General features: G+C 36.4%; 1 protein-coding gene across 1 annotated transcript; it reads left to right on the top strand.

Annotated features, from left to right (window-relative positions):
- Positions 1–9303: 9303 nt before the first annotated feature.
- Positions 9304–12104, top strand: LOC115444211 (protein charybde). Its single transcript, XM_030169896.2, has 3 exons — positions 9304–9664; positions 10062–10407; positions 10520–12104. Exons 1-3 carry the CDS (start codon positions 9610–9612, stop codon positions 10602–10604), a joined length of 486 nt encoding a protein of 161 aa, XP_030025756.1. The 5' UTR covers positions 9304–9609; the 3' UTR covers positions 10605–12104.
- The last annotated feature ends 5967 nt before the right edge of the window (positions 12105–18071 follow it).

The following is an 18071-nucleotide window of genomic DNA, read 5'->3' as shown; positions in this document are numbered from 1 at the left end:
TTTATGTGTATTTATATAATGTTTGGTATGAGCAAGAAAGGGTAGATTATATGTTGCTATCTCGCTCGCACGCCCTCGCCGTAATGGCAGTAACGACACGGCTTTGTTCATGCATTAAAACTTACTTCCACCAGATTACTTATTAATTTTTGAGAGCATTTTTGTAATACTTTCTGTGACAGATTTTGATGTAATTTTGAAGTATAATTATCATCTAACAGTAATTTACATAGAATCAGTTTCGATCTTCTGACGTTATTAGAGGATGACGTCAAATTATCAAAAATAAACTATTCTATGACATCACAAAATATGTAACGCCCAATAATTATAAACATATTTACACGGACACCATTACAACGTGGAATAATAAATCAACCGGAATGGGCCCAAATATTAGTAATTTCGACTGCCGCGTACCCAAATGAGTTTGGGCAAATCGGTAGGATTTTTGGGGTGTGTTGTGAGTAATGGATTGTGACATACAAACGTTTACTACGGAGTTTATAATTAGAGTGGCTTTTCGACCGCTCTGTGGAAGTATTCTGCAGGACTAAAAGTTAATAAAATATGCCCTATTTACTGAGAGGCTATGACATATTGTTAAAATAATTCTTAGAATCAATTTCACTAGTTTCAGGAATGAGATAGGTACCACATACAAAATATAAGTGTTGGTTTCGTATTGTGTTAGGTAGATATTTAATTTGAACGTTCAATAAAATACTTATGTATGATAAACCAAAATCTCCACCTATCCTTATTCCTTATTCGTTTCCTTTCGGCTAGTGGGACCTCTACTATTTTTTGGACTACGTCAGACCTATTTAGGTTTTTTTTATAACAAAAAATTATCTCGTAAGCCGTAAAGTTTATAATTTACAATATGCTACAAAGCAAACTAACTCTAATTGGTGTCAAAATACGTTTCTATTTCACACCTCTTTTTAACAGACATTTCATTTTACAGATAATCAAGCCAGTTTCCTACATTCAGGGTTGAAACCTTTTGAGCAGTAGTTCGTAGTCTTTCAATGAGTTATCATTTATTCTCACCTTGTACGCGGATAATATAAGTAACCCTGCGTCACCGAGTTCCCTTGATACATATTATATGTTCAATAACAGCATTGTCTAGCGATCCTACTGATTATACACGTCTAGAGACCGTGTTACTGCGATTCTTTTCTCTAAACTATATTGATACCTCGTGCAGTAGTTTTTTTAATGATTCAAAAATAGGCTTTATAATATTTCACATAAGAAAGTTGTGTCGTACATATGGCGAGGTTTCGCTATTTCATACGTAATTCGTCCAACGTGCAGTAGATTTGTATCTGAACTTGGTGCAAATATACAATTTGTAGTTTTTGATTTCGATTATTTCTTTATTGTTATGTGCGCAGCATATAGGCTTACTTGTCGCCTTAGATACTTTCTATCATTAATTAATAACATTAAAGATATGGAGTAGTAATAATTACTGTGAGATGCCCTTTCAAATCCTCGCTAGTCCATCGCAAAGAAATCGTTTTTCCACAGGAATTTTTTTCGCGGAAAAAGAACTTGTTTTTTAAAACACATAACTGTTATAACTACAGGCCCACCTTCTTGCTAAGTCCATAGTTTACCACAGATTGGCCATATTCTGCCCACAACTGTCCATCTTGACATCTCTTCATCCACATTATGCGCGATGCGACGCTTTCGTACGTTATTTACATAATATTGGCTATTGAATACAAATGGATATATTACCACATTTTTTGTCTCTTATTAATGCTTGGTTTTTGGTGTGTTAGAGAGAGACGAACAGCGTATTCTTTTAACTCTTATTATTTTTAGGCAGCGTTACTAGGCAGGTGGGTTAGCAATACGAGTTTGTTATGTACTTCTGCTGGTTTCCAATTAACTGCGTTGTTTTTGGCTTACTAAACCTTTCAATAGGAGTTCTGATAGTCTGCAACCAAAGCTTATTTCTCGATTTAAGGTAATCAGTCTAAATGTAATAGATGTATAAAAACCTTTCTAAATCATGTATTTGATACTCTGCCTTCTCCTTTAAGAACACAGTCATGGATGTTAATAGGGACATCTAATGATCATCAGATTTTTGTTATTCCAGACGTTTATTAAATAAAAACTAAATAACTCAATTTAAAACAAATATTCCCTGATTCACGAGGGTCATAAACAGGGGATTATTGAATTGAAAGACTTTTACGAGCGATAAAGGGTACGAGAACTGTACTCATAAAAATTAACAGAACTTTTACTTTTATAAAACAAGCATTGTATGGATTGTATGAATGTATGCACTGATGGAAGAAAAACTATTGTGTTTTAAATATTGTAATTAATTTATTATTTGATGGTGCAGTCCTTCAAGTAATAAATTTTTTTTTATGTACTTTATATTCTTTGGCAATAAATATAATGTAATTAAATGCTTATATGCATTGTTAATTTCGATATCAGTACTAGGGGTATGGCATTATTATAAATTTAATTTGGATGTTTTTTTATTTTACCATTTTACTTCATTACACATGAATTGGATATTCGAAAACCAAGGAGTACCTTTATGATTTCATAGAAAACTACCAAATTTATCAATATTTAATACCATTAGTGTAGTACTGGCATACTTCGGCTGTTTATAGAAAGTTACTGGATAAAATTCCTATGTCGGGCAAGATTATTTTTTGTGAGTAATTCTATTTAGAATAACATTGTTCGTGTGGTTACCCTGAAATTGAACTTACCAATGTGTTACTAATCTTTCCCATTGTCACGTTTTGGATATTAACAAAGAATGGACACTACCTTCTCTGCCTACCCATTCAGAGATAAAAGGCCTATGTAAAGTTATCTAAATAGGCAAAAGATAGTAAAATCTAGTCCACATTTGCGTTCGCGCTATCACTCGCAGAATCATTTGTATAAACATATCGGTATTTTATCTAAATTGCCAAATAGTAGGCCAGAACTCAACAACCCGAGATAACTAAGGACATACCCAGATAACCCACAAATACAGATACAGACTGGTTGAGTTCAAAATATTTTAATATCATAATTTTATGTGTATAATAAAAAATATAACCAAAGAAATATGTAAATATAGGGAATAATCCCATCGTAAATGATGTACACCCTGCAGTCAGAGTGCGGGGGGAACACGCTGTGGATGGGAGATGTATGCTTGCTACAATTAGTGCTGAACACAGATAAGTGTCCATCTTTGATTTACATGAATGGATAAATCTAGGATTTTTAAAAATAGAGTAATAAATATGTATCGGTTGTGTAAATTGTCATTTTGCTATAGGGTTTATTACTGAGGAATCTAAATAAAATACAATTATTAAACAACAAAAAGCTTTATTAAAACAAAATAAATACATTATTTAGGTTGCGATCATAATGTAACCTGTTCTACATGAGTCATTTTAGCGTATATTTTATAAAATTGATCTGAATTTTAAAACAATATAAGTAAGTTTATACCTTTTCGATTATTTAAATAACGTTTATTTTAATATGCATGCAAATCATTTTTAATGACAATATCAATATTACAATAGACTATAAAATTCTTCACCTTATTTTACATTTTATAACTACTTAAAAATAAATAGAACTATTTTTATAGATATTTTAATCAAACCAGTCTTAATAAAAAATAAAATATATTATTACATATGTTTTTTTTTTTTAATTAGCTAAGGTATTTGGAATAAATTGATACACAAACACGGCGTATAAGCACAGCATACTTCAAGCGAGCTAACTAACTGATCATAAAATGCCTCATTTGTTTCGCTCTTTCTAGCAAGATTATACAAAAACTAACAACCAGGAACTATGTCGCATAATGAACCCACATGAACAAAGCGTCCAAAACATCCACATTAGTCCAAACATGTCAAAACAGGTACTTAAGAAGTCAGCTGTGTTGGCCGGGACGTTACCGGAATATTAATCAAGATGGTCACGTGCCTTAATTTTATTAGCAATATTTGAAGTAAATTGACAGTATTTTTTTTATTGTCTTAGCAGGCATACGAGCTAGTGACGCGCTTGATGGTAAACAACATCCCCGCAATATGGGTAGTGATTGAAGTAATCTTTAACCAAAATGATATTTTTTTTATGTGACCTCTGCACACGTTGAGTCAGTTAAAGTATTGACAAGAAAGATGATTATCCGTCGCCAGTCGACACAATTTTGCTGATAAAAAATTATTTGGCACACTGCTAACCAGATTCAGTATACTCACTTTGTCTTGCCAAAACTCAGATTATGCCATCAAAGACACGTCAAATATAATACTCTGAAGACAAAAAGCAAGCACTTCATCTGCCAAAGTCTTTCAACTTTTGTTCTAAAAAGGATTAACACATTAAAGCTCGGTGTTAAAAAAATTGGATTTGAGCCAAGATCTTGTAACGAATAATACCTTTCAAATCTGAATATACTTCGTAAGATCCATGTATTAGGCGATAATTAATATAGGCTATATACCACATAGGTATTTATATACGAATCTCTGGGTTTCATTACATTATTCATTTCTTTCAAGCAGTTCCAGTTAGGAAACTATTTTATTACTAATTTTGATACTACTCAGTGATGAGCGCGATGCAGTACTTTCAAAGTTCTAGTTTTCCTTTTGTCATACATTTAAAATCAAAGTGACTTGCTCGTTCAGATTATCGCGATAATAAGAAATTAAATCGAACTCAATAATTGTTTATCTCGCTAGCTCAATGCATCTTGCGACAGTGAAATAATTATAGTCCCGCAACTTGCTTGTGTATTGCATTATTAATAAGAAATTGCAATATCCGATAACTTAATTTCCTCGTTTATCTTCTCGCGCGGGTTGCTAGTTATCAACCAGTATTGCCAGATGACACTTGGTTGAATAGGTTTTTAATTTTATAGGTCACGTCTGGATCCGCCAAAGATAATACTACGTTACTTTAATATTAAAGTGGAGAATTCTAAAGTTTCGGAATTTATACAAATAATCGAATTTTACAAAATCCTAAAGAACGTCTAAAATCCACAGATTTAAGACAAATTGGGTAAGTATTTTGGCAATTTTACGTGACGTGAGCGGTGGAGAAATCGTGTTTTTTAAACAACTTTAAAGAAGTTTTTGTGCTTGTGGACATATTTGTATGAAACTACATGATATTCTTGAAAAAAAGCATAGATTAATTGAGACAATTCTTTTTTTTTCCACACAAGATTCAATATTCAAAACTCGTCTGGCAACACTAAATTGCAGCTATCTTGACACAATAACGCAATTATCATCATTGCCCGTTTATAAACATAATATGGACGTCACGTCTCACATTCTATCTATAGGTATGTTTACATAATTATTTGTCGCCTACCCGGCCAAGTTAAACAATCCACATTACTAACGTTGTATTCAGTACGGGCGACGGTATTGTTTGGTCGGATTATTTGATTGCTAATCATGCATTATGCAAACCCGCGATTAATATTAATGTGTTTTTTGCTAGCATTTGTTGCTTTTGATTTTCTCTTTGCAGTTTTCGATTTTTAATGATTGGAAAATTTGCACGAAGGTACATCTTAATAGATAAACTATGCCACATAAAGTAAATAACAAAAATATGATTATTGTACTTGACTTATTAAAAAAATGATTTTTTTTTCTAAATGTCGATTTTTCCAGAAACAACTGTCACGATCCAAAAGTAAAGTAAATGATAATTTTTTTTTGCCTGCTAACACTTTATCATCAGCACTTTATTAGAGGCATATAATATATATTTTTTCATTAAAACATATTTTCTAAAACATTTATTAGGTACACTATATTCCTAAATGCATTGTCTGGATTTATGGTATAAACAAGCTTTAAAGGATAATAATGAAAATTCAATAATTAGTTCTTACTTGTTGCTAAGAGATAATAAAAAAATAAGGGGTTAGCTAATCGGAGATTATAATTGTAAGAAAACATTTTTAAGGAAAAAATATTAAGTACCTATATGATTAAAACAACAAGGCTTATGCTTTATAAATTAACCTGAATCATTTACAGTAGATTTCAAATGCACTTTTATATAATCAATATTTATATAAATAAGATTTTTCCTGATAACAATAATAACTAATCTATAAATAAAAAGCATTTTCCAAAAAAAAAAAAAACGATAAAATCTACATTTATTTCAACAATGATACCAACACGCTAACAAAATCTACAATACAATTTACTTTAAATATCAGTCCCTTCCCAAGATAGAACAAGTCGAAACAAGTCCTCGGACAGGTTGCGTCCTGTCTCGGGATCTTGTTGCCAGGGCTATTAACAATAATAAAAACGACGTATCAAGACAGGGGATGCATTGTCAAACGACCCTTCCGACAGGTTCAATTTTTTATATGCATAACGAGATGGGCAAGACTCTTATATGGGAAGCGATTGCCCTTTGAGTAGCAATTACTGGAAATACTAAGAACTTTGGATTAAAAGCATAATTAACTGCTCGGCTCCAAGATTAGTTCATGGTCCTCAGTAATTATGTTGATTTTAACAGTCAATACTTGTAAATTTGGTAGGGCTAAAAAAACGTTGGTGTCCGACCTACCGCCTGGCAACTAGATAGAAATCTTTTGAGGAATTAAATGATAGATCGTTATGGCAATCTCGCTTTTAAAATACGATAATATCATCCTTGTAAATACTCGTTATCGTAAACTGGACAAAGATATCGATATTAAATAAAACAATAAGACAAGTACCGCGATGAAGTAACACTACTGTTCACATCGGTTAATTATGTCTGTTATCAATATAAGGAAATGTTATATTTGCATATTGTCAAGTCCTTGAGTTAAATAAAACATTTAACGCCATTTATTTCTTCAAAAATCAAACATTGTTAAGTAGGTAAGTTTTTGATGATTCATGAATGCTTTGTATCTTTCCCTTTGTTGAAATTTGTTAATGAGTGCTTACGATTTCTAAAAGTAGATTATATTGATTTAAATATTTTTACCTATATACGATGGATATATAAATCGATTTATTAAAACAAAGAAATTTATATAAAAAAAAATTGACGTAAACTTAATCTATCAAACGGAGCCGAGGACAAAAGTTAGCATGCTTTGTCTTTCGTCATCAGTTTTATTACTTCATATCGTACATCCAAATCTCTTTGCGATAACTTCTGATAAACTCACAAAATACATCCAATTATTTCTTTATAGAATCCCTAAATAGATACAAAGCCTAAATCGTGTTCTGAATGGAAATATCCTAAATAGCTCTGACATTTGGTGAAACAAAACACAACATTAAAGACTAGATCGTGAGTGGATCTAACACAACTCCAAACATAGATGTTATCTAAACTAGTTTCGTCGAGCGACGTCGGAGCTGCATGCTTTTGACCCGTGAACTTTTCAATTTTTTTCCACCAGAGCATCACGAATAATACTTTATTCCTGCATCGACTGTTTTCGCATTTTACACGCCTGTCGATGAGTCAGTCGCGAACCAAGGCCAAGTCGCCGGCCGGCGCAACTCGGCAACAGTTTTTACCCCCCCATTTCTCTTTTTGTCTATTTATTTTTGCGGTTAGCGCTCCGATACCGGTTGCTATGCAATTACTAGTTATCTGCTAACCGTTTCTAGCGCTTTGTTCTAGTTATTCTAGCGTTTCGAAATAGGTTATCGGTTGTGAAACATTTTAACACTTCACAAATCGATCTTCGATAACATTGATGATAATGATAATTCCATAATTATGATAATTTACCTAACTCTGTACCTCTGGTTAGACAAAGAGTAGAAAATACATTTTCTAGTAACAAAAGGGTGAAAGACAAAGAAAGTCCATAAAGTATGCACAATATTTCAAATTGAGGAAGTTGGGGTGCGTTTTTGCTCGGAAACGTGAGAAGTGGGTTGATTTTTTTTGCAATAGAAGTTTCCGGTCGGCTGATGCAATGACTGCCGTTGCTTACTTGAATACCTGTTCAAGAGCATTTAACCCACATTGAGTTCTATAGAAACTAGATGAACTTCATTTATTTCTCTACAAGGTTCTGGAAGGACCGTTATTTAAAAATTAGAATTTAACGGCCCTTTAATATTTTTAAGCATTCTCATGTTGAATGAATATTTCTTATCAAAATCGCACCTTTGTTCTATCTGTTCTGTGGTCTGATTGTTGATTTGGAGAAATTTAATTAGGTTTCACTTTCTGTTTTTTTTTTTATCAACTGTGGTTTTTGAGCTAGTGTTTTTAAAAACTGTATCTTAAGCTCAGGTAAAAAATGAAAATGATTTCTGTTTTCTTAAATAACAAAAGATTTTCTTGTCTTTGTGAGTTTCAACTCTAAAGGGTTTGTACGTCAAAGATAAAAATGTTTATGATGGATTTAAGCGAATTGTGTGTTTGCCAAATACTCTCAGTTGTGACAAGCAGTTGTCTCATTTCATTGTAGACATATTTTAAACTGGTCCGACATGTTTGTGAGATAATATGGCCACAAAAAACTTGTTTTTAAATCATTTCCTCGGTTTATTTATCGTATCATTATTGCGAGTATGCAAACGCGTTCAGCGTTTATTTCAGAACCAGCTATTTCTGATGTTTTCTTAACATCTTGCGCTTCAATATTTGTTTACAAACTTGCTAAGTGTTTTTTATTACATGGAATTTTCTTTAACGTCGTTACATTACGATTACAACTTACAATTAAATAGCTAAACACATTCTAGAAACTAGACTAAGACACAGTTTCGTATACGCTTATACAAACTCGGTTGCATGGTAACAAGCTCGTTGCTTAACTCGACATACTTACAGTTTTATTAACGTACAACACAAAATCCAATAACAATTCTTACATACTAGTTATACTATACATATACAATCATTGTCGACAATAACCGGCCGGCGTCGGCCATTTTTATTATAACGCATTCGAGAGTTACAACATTGGTAAAATCAGTGTTCTAGAAGTTTCTACAAAGTTTACAGAGGACAATACATGTACAGGCGATTATCTAACACTTTAAGATGAAAATGAGACACACTGTAGGTGATCGGTTCCACCGGTGGAACTCGGACAAAGAAGCCGGCCGGCTCGCGGCGGATGCCGGCACGGAGCGGCGTGGAGACGACCTCCCAACACCGCGGCCCGGCGAAACTGGCGTGCGGGGCGCCCGCTGCCGCCCGCGGAGCGTCCCCCCGCACCCCCGACCGCGGCCCTCTATAAAACATGCGAGTGGTTCCCGATATCGTCAGTCCGTCAGAGAGAGCGACAGGGTCGGGTGGGTCAAACAGTGAGCCGGGGGCAAGTGACGAAGCCCTGTGGTTACGAGATCAGATCTGATGCAGTCGTGAGCTTCGGACGTTCCGTATTCACTTCGATCTCTTCACGATTACTAGTCGCCGGTCGGAAGCCGGCTCGTTGTGTGCGCATTCGCAGTACAAAAGAGACTTGTGATATTTTTCTAGTATAAGTTCCGGACGCGGAACAGTTTTTCCGTTTTATTTTTCGGTATAAAAGTGTACAATATAAGTAAAAATTTGGAAAACATGGAGATCCTGCCGGTCACGAGCCAGTTTAATGTCGGATTCAGCAGTGAAAAAGGTGAGTCTACTTTCTATTCAGCGGAGTGATGGAGCGGCTTTCTAACTGCCGCCGGCTGTTGCTATGCGGCGCGCGCACTGAGCCGCCAGCACTCGGGACATGCGTGCGGCGGCGTCGTCCGCCCCGCCGGCCGGCCCGACCGGCACAAACGTCAAGCTCAGCTGACGTGTCAGCTGTTCAGAGCGATGCGCTCCCTTGCCCTTGGCGCCGCGTTCGCCCCTGACGATCGATATCTGCTACATTTTCTCTTTTGGGTCTCTAAATATCGGCCAAAGTAAATGTTGTATATTTACATAACAATAATGTTTTGATATTATTATTCAATATCCATATTTTAATTAATAAAGAAAAAAGTTTTTTGTGTTCATATATTTAATAGTGTTCTCTATTGTTGCAGCATGGAATGGGCCAACATGGCGGGAAGCGCCGGTGCCGGCGCCGACTGAGACGGCGCTGGCTCAGAGGCTGGAGAGGGAACTACGAGCGGCCAAGGGGGCCAGCGAGCTAGCCACGGCCGAGGTGTTGGTCCCGGCCGAGCTGCTCGCGCGGGCGGCGAGGCAAACGCTGGCGCTTGCGGAAGGAGAGCCGTGCGGGTCGCGCGGCGCCGCCGTCATCGTGGACGTGGCGGGGAGGAGGCTCGCCGCCTTCAAGATAGACCCCAACACACTCACCACCCACGAGATACACATACATCTCGAGCACGACGCTACCAACTGGACGAGCCTGTTGCCGCAATTCTTAAAGTGAGTATCATATCTGACTACCAATCTTATTAGTAAACAATTGGAATCAATCACTTTATGAACCAATTAGATAACATCGATTGACAATACTAATAAGCGCTCTTCTTTCCAGAAACTTAACGCGAGGCGGCACCATCATCATCAGCCCCCAGTTCACGATAGAGAAAAAGAAATTGTTCAGGAGCCAGGCGGAGTGAAGGACGAGGTGATACGCCGCGATGCGAGCGAGCCGACTGACTGCCCTCCTCGATGTCTACGTATCGTTATTTTAACAAATATCAATATTATATGTATATTATTATATATTTTTAATAAGAGAAAAAAGCACAGCGTGATATGTAATGTATAGTAGTATTGTAAGCGGATAAGGCGCGCCCGCTCGCGCCGCCGCCTGTAGTGACGCGAAATGCACTTTGTTATCGATAAAGTGTCGATATTCGCGTCTGAGCGGCGGCGGCGCGGGCGGCGCGTGCGACGCGCGTTCGTGCGACGGCGCGCGGCGGCGAGCGTCGATCTCGTCCCCCGCCTCCCCTTTTCTTTGGCCAGGGCTGAGCACCGTCCCCGGGCGATGGTCAGCGCCGGCTCTCCCGTGCCCACCGGTGCGTCCGCCCCCCGCGCCGCCGCACCGTGTCGATCACTGTGGTCTGTGAGCGATTGTTTGTGTTGTATTATTGGATGCGTTGTTGGTTGCTCGAATGGATGGTTGGTTGTGTTGGTTGGTGAGTGGCGCGGCGGCGCCCGGTGCGCACCCCTTGATCTCAGTCGCCGCCGCGCGAGTGATAATGAATACCTTGATCGATTTAGTCTTAGGTATTATTTTTTGTTTCGAGTTCGATTCTATTCTGAAGTTGCGTAGATTTGGTACATTTCACGTATTGTAACTGTATTTATTAGATGTGACCTGTCCGGTCTGTATATGTGTACGTTTTTCGTAATTGTACTAGTTCGTACATTTGTTTGTGATACTACTTTTGTAATGTATAAAATTTAAATGAGAAAAAAATATACTTTTTATGAATGAGAGAACATGCATGCAAATTTATAATGTTAGTTATGTGTACGTAGTGCCGTGGTTGAACGGAGGCAATAAGCGAGGCGTCGCGGCGACGTCCCGGCGACGTCGCGGCGACGTCCCGGCGACGTCCCGGCGACGTCGCGGCGCCCGCGCTCTGTTATACTGCAAAGATCTCAGGTTTATAATTATTATTATAGCTATTAAAAGTATTAAGTTATTTAAGTTAATATAAAGATTGTAATTTTTTGTAAGATTGTTTTGTATCGCCGCGCTAAGCTGCGTTGTGTACAAGTCCAGTGGGAGGCGAGAGAGTATAGTACTAACAGTACAGTATGTAAGAGACGTGACTTTACAGCAGTCGAATGCATTTTCTTTATCCAGTGTATATTAATACATTAAATGTAAATCAATAGACTAACAGTTTTTAAACGAAATCTAAATGTTTGTAGGGTCCAGTGTTATAAACGCACAATATCATAGTACTAGAGTTCACTTTCATCATGAAAAAAAAGTTTTTAAAAACTACAAAAACATTTTACTTGTAAACTTGAATTGTCGACATATACAAGAACTAACAATAATAATATATGTATCAATTGTTTATAATTGATATTTATTTGATAGAACTTAAAAGAAAATGTAGAAATTATTGAAGAAAAAAATACATAGTTTCAATAATTGATGTGATTGTTTTAATGTTGTGTCAGCAAACCGCACCACACCCCCTCATACCCTCACACACCGCTACAGAGCAATACACAATACTAATGAGACACCGGCGATAACGCGAGGGCAAGAGTTACAATAACAACCACACTAGAGCCGCAGCAGTTACTGAGCACTAACCACACGAGCGCGAGATAAACTCCGCACGCTCCCAGATATCAACACCGAGCAGCGCCGGACACGAATACATGCTTACATCAATATTGTTTCCACACAATATGTAAATAACGTTCATTCTACACATAAAAAAAGATTAAATATTCCGAACAGATGACACTCGAAGAAAAACAAAGAAAACACACAGTTTCATTAGCATACATTAACATAAAGTTAACCTAGCTAAAAACAAGCCGAGAGGCGGTGTAATAAATTTTAATACGACCGGTTGTCAGCCGGCTAGAACTGGTCGCGAACGCCGGAGTGGCCGGACCGGTCGCTAGAGATTGGTGCAACCCCATCCTCGGCTATTTTTTCATATAATTATTTGAGAACGACCAGTTGGTACAGTTTTCTACGTGCCTTTTGCAGCTCAGTTACCTAATTATAGACTGCATTTCGTGCCTATAAAGCTTAAATAATACGGCATTTTAACATTTAACAGTTGGAGTGATGCCCATTTTTGATAGACATCGCCTAGCTCGATCCGTGTGTTCGATCCAAAAATACTAATGTTAGACCGAAGCGTACCGTTCGGTTTGAGGGAGCGAGGAAACAACCGAAATGGATGAAATATAAACGTGGAGGTGAAAATAAATGTATGTTCAGATAAAAAGTGAATTTGTTCGAGATAAACAACTTCGGTTTACGGTAGGAGGCTATCGTATCGATTCTACACGGAAATTGAATCGCCAACATAGCAACTGTGATTATTTATACAATCTGATGTTAGACATGCGAATGTCTGCTTTTGGACATTCAAGATATGGCGCATAATGGCGTGAAGGTCGATACTGCTCGAGTAGATTTGGCAAACTCAAATCATTGCTTAGATGTATACTGTTATAAAAATTTCTAATATCGCCTCATAGAAGGCGGTACGAACGAGTCAATAATAAGTTTTGAAGAAGGTTATGACACGACCGGATTTGAGCAATCGGAAATCAAACAAATTGAATTTTGTAGCGAAAACTGCGTTAGTTCGTTAGGACGCTTCCAACTAAACAGGAGGTAATTTTCTCAATGAAAAAACAAACTCAGGATATTAATTTAAAATGAACACTGTAATTTTTAATAAATGAGATTTTATGTGAATACTTAATAACGTGTTGTTCGTTCCCGAATGCATTTAACGTTGAAAAGCATGCCAACTAACTAAAAATACATTAACGGCATTCGGACTGCTCCTTTTATCGTGATTATTATAGCCAGGAACAACAATGATGACGTTTATACCGACTCTTCAAAGTGCAAAGTGAATACGCTGCATCTGACAGTAACAAAACGGTCCGAATTTAATGTCGACTAATGATCGGTATTGTGTTGCTTGACGATCGCTAAAATTATGTCAGGTGGCCTTATGGGATATAGGTAATAAATCCACTTAACTGATAGCGCGAGTCACGGGAAAAGACACAATTGCGATTATGCAACCACCACTACACAGGTTCTATATACTCGACATATCGTACGAACTACCATTAAAATTTTCCATTCATAAAACTAATAAATAAAATGAAACGACACGGAAGATCTCCAAAATATCAACGCAATAATCATACGAAACAAATTGAATTTACATCACGAACGCTATCTTGCAATAGTTAATTTTGCATCAGAACAAGGGTTATTTTGTTTTCTAACCGCAACGAGCCAAACGACATGATTATTCCGACGTTCGTGACTCTAATGGCTAATGCTCTCTATCGACACTCGATTAACTTTCGATGTCACATCACTATTGTTTTCCAATTTTTATGCATCGTATTTTTATTTAATTGCCGTTTTACGGTTGTTTTTGTGTTGCTGGTATTTTTATTTGGATGACGAAGTTTCATTTTAGTTTATATTAAAATAGTATATCTAATTAAAATTCGTTTCTCCTGATTTGAATTCAAGAGTAAACAAACATTAAATATTACTGTTTAGATAAGTACTCACTTGTAACATCGGAATAAAATTGCCATTTTACTTTCTACGTATTTTGCCAACGTTTTTATGTTTTCTGAAAGCTAGTTACCATCGGATAGAAAATATTTTCTATCTATTATACAAGTCCATTACACTGTCGCAGATTTCAAAACGTTTTTCAAATACTTTAAGAATGCACGTAGTGCGTTTAAAATACTTACAAAACAATAAAATAATAAAGTTACAATTTATGTCCGCTTAGATTTATCTAAATGTGGCATAAAAGATAAAGTGTCTTGTCTTTTATTTCTCATAAATAAATCTTTGCTTTCTGATAATAAGTAGATATCTCGAGAAAATAACATATTTACAATGAAACATACATAAATATTTAGGTAAGAAAAACTACTTGGTGCAGAAATACTTTTTAATGAATAAATAACACTATAAGTATGCACACATAGGGAGAACATTTAAAACGTTCGCACACACACGAGTACAGTGAAGCGAACTTGTTTTTGTGATGCTATAACCAAAGTAGATATATCTTATAATAAATCATAAGCTACATAATATATAAAATCTTATTTATACACTAAATTACTAAATTTAGCATAAAGCAGCTAAATGTAGTTAAATATTCAAGTTATTTACGAAATAGTTACAATAGTTTCGCAACTGGTTGCCGGGCGGTGTAACATTATACAACCACTAGCGCCACCTGTTATCAACGTTACGTACCAACTGACTAAGCATGACTCAAAACAGTTTGCTTAATGAAAAATTGTACGAAAACAATTAATTTTATTGTTACCTAGTGAATTTTTGTATTACAATGGATACGGTATTCTTATTATAGCTATTTCGGATTCTAAAGCCTTGGACTTTAGGTTTGTTTTTGCGTATACAGCATACGAAATAGGTATTAGTAATTCTACCCAAATATTGACTCAGTTGTTGCTAAGGCCGGGCTATTTATGTCGATTGTGTATAATGTTGTTTTTATGGATGTTTTCGATTTGAACTGCGATAACGGCGAAGGAATTAAAATGTCAGTCCTAAAATAACGTACGATTTCAAGCTTTTATCTTACAAGATAGCATACAGAATACATATAATAATTGCACTCAACCAACATACTGGTGATAAGACGCGTATCCCAGTCGAACGCTTCAGGTGTCAAGAACGAATTTCGATACTAGAACTATTAACCATAAACAAAAAGTCGAGCATTTAAAATATTGTTTTAATTATTGTTGAACCCACGTCGTTTCGTTCGACGGTAGGTGATCATCACTTACCAACACTATCCACTGTAAAACATTTTTCAAGGATTCAAGGGTCGTAGGTATAGTACCTTCATATTATGATATACCTACCTATTAAGATTTTTTAATATATGAAAAGCTTTGCCTTACGTAACCGTTCTAACCAACAAGAGCTTTTAGCTTTTGAATCTATGAAAAAAGAGGAAATAGTATTAATCAATTTGACACATGCTATCAATTACTCTACAAACATACATACAATCATAACCTTTATAATATAGATTAATAAAGTAGGAAGTGCTCAATACGATAATGATTCGAATATTTGCGAGTCAATGCGTCAAAACGCTTCCTTGTTTGATGTACGGAATACATTAAAGAATTAAACAATTACTCGTGAGTTGCGATAGTGTAGAGGTTAGAACGAATTGTGTAGGTCTCGGTTTCATTCCCCGGATATGTACCTATTACTTTTTGAAGGTACATGTCTGTTGCTAAAACTAAACTTATAAAGCTCTCCATAATTATCAAAGTATGTAAATATTATAGAGTAATTTTCCGATATATTATATATAATAATATCAGCCCTGTATTGTATACTGTCCCACTGTTGGGCACGTGCCCCCTCTACTACTGAAGAGAATTAAGCCTTAGTCCTCCACGCTCGCCTAGTGCGGATTGGTTAATTTCACACAACCTCAAAATGCATGTTATAAAGAACTGCAATATATTACTTATCTGTTAGATGTTTTCCAATATATTACTTATCTGAATTTTACAATAATATACAAAATAACACGTTCAATTCTATTAAAGCTAAAAAAAGCACTTCAATTGACTTCCCATCCCTTCCTAAAATTTCTCTAACTACTCTTACTTTTAGAAAACACAAAAATTGCAGCAACTAAAGACCCTTCTAAGCCAGTGAAAGCGGCTAGGCGCGTTATCAATGCAGTGATAACGGCTGATAACCCACGCGCCCGTGATAATCATCTGCCAGGGTTGCGTCACCGGCCGATAAGAGGTGTGGCCAGGAGAGTGGATAGCTGGGGTTAAACGGCCAATGTTGCTAGGTAGGAGTATTAATAGGTCTGATAGTACCTCTGGACTCTTTACTGGCGGCTTCTGTCAGAGGAACCCGCAGACAATAATGCGCCGAAGATGTCCACCGTCGAATTTTAGTTGGTATTGTCGTGCGTAGAATATGTGTTAGAGATTCAATCAGGCGTGCGCCGATATTTACCATCTATAAGGACAGCTCAACACCTAGGCATAAGGCCAGCAAACCAGACATACCCGTTCAGTCATCCCCGATGAGCCTGGGTGGTGGAAGTAAAGACTGCACTTTCTCCGCGAAACCTAAAAAAAAATGGGACACTATATTCAGGTGATTGTAACCGCTGTTTTCAATAAACGATTCCGATCGCTTATACTAATCACAAAAAAGGACCAATCAGAAAAAAACTTGTGACACGCTCAAATTATTTGTTTCCATTGGTTAATTCTCGGGATTAGATTGAAGATTAAGATTCGGATCGTTTATTGAAAACGGCCAAAGAACAAAGCAAATCTGTATTTAGAGTCTTGGTGGTTTGCCATCTACATTTCAGCAGGTACAATAGCATACTTGCCACCGTGGGGGTACGAATGGCTAATGACTCTACTTGTCTCTCAGCCTTTGGAAGTCCAGTGCCGTACAAAGTCGTCTACTCAACATTTGACCTACCATTTCGTAATCAACAAATTGTTATAAATCAACATCGGACATTAACCCCCTCCCCTGCCCCCCTTTATTAAACAGCGTGGTGCCTAAGCGCTTCGACGTATTCTTCCTGAGTCAAATTAGACACCGTCGACGTAAATCACCGATTAAAATGTTTACCGCCAGCTCCATGTCTCATAATGCCCGTAACTTCGCTTTCACATCAACGTACAAAAAGCATTAGAACTTTATAACTTCATAAAAATAAAGTAATAAGAAGCACTCCCAAGTTCGACCGTTTAGAATTAAGTCGAGGAACTTCGGTAATTAACACAAATTACTTTTAAGTAAGCGGGGAATACTAACAAACGGGTAATTTTGAAAATTTAACTTGCCAGCGTTTAGAAGTTCGAATGGAAAATTCTCGTGCGGGATTAGATGTAATCCCACGCTGACGTTCTGGAACGGAATTTGGATTATGAACCGGCTTACCCCATCCAGTATAATGCCAATTATGCTGGATGAGATGGACTGCTGAGAGGGGGAGCGCTTCTCTTTCTATCCCTATGGAGGGTCTGGATTCGAATTAACGTGTGCATTTTATTCATTATTATAAAGCTGAAAAATAATTGACTAATACACCATTCCTGCATTTGTTAGGTGTGTGAAATAATTTTACAGTTTTGGTTACATTCCTCATTAATCGTGGAGGCCCAATTAATAAGGCATACTATTATTTTATATTTTTCCTTATTAAAGCAGCAAATTTTTTTTTACTAAGTTTTAATGTTTCTTTCGTACCTAATCCATTAGGTGACAATATAAATAATAACACACATTTTGTAGATCACAATTGCTATAGTGCATTTAAATTTTAAACACCGTT

The sequence above is a fragment of the Manduca sexta genome, chromosome 10 (genome assembly GCF_014839805.1).
Source record: "Manduca sexta isolate Smith_Timp_Sample1 chromosome 10, JHU_Msex_v1.0, whole genome shotgun sequence".
NCBI lineage: Eukaryota > Metazoa > Arthropoda > Insecta > Lepidoptera > Sphingidae > Manduca > Manduca sexta.
This window is presented reverse-complemented; position numbering and strand designations above follow the sequence as displayed.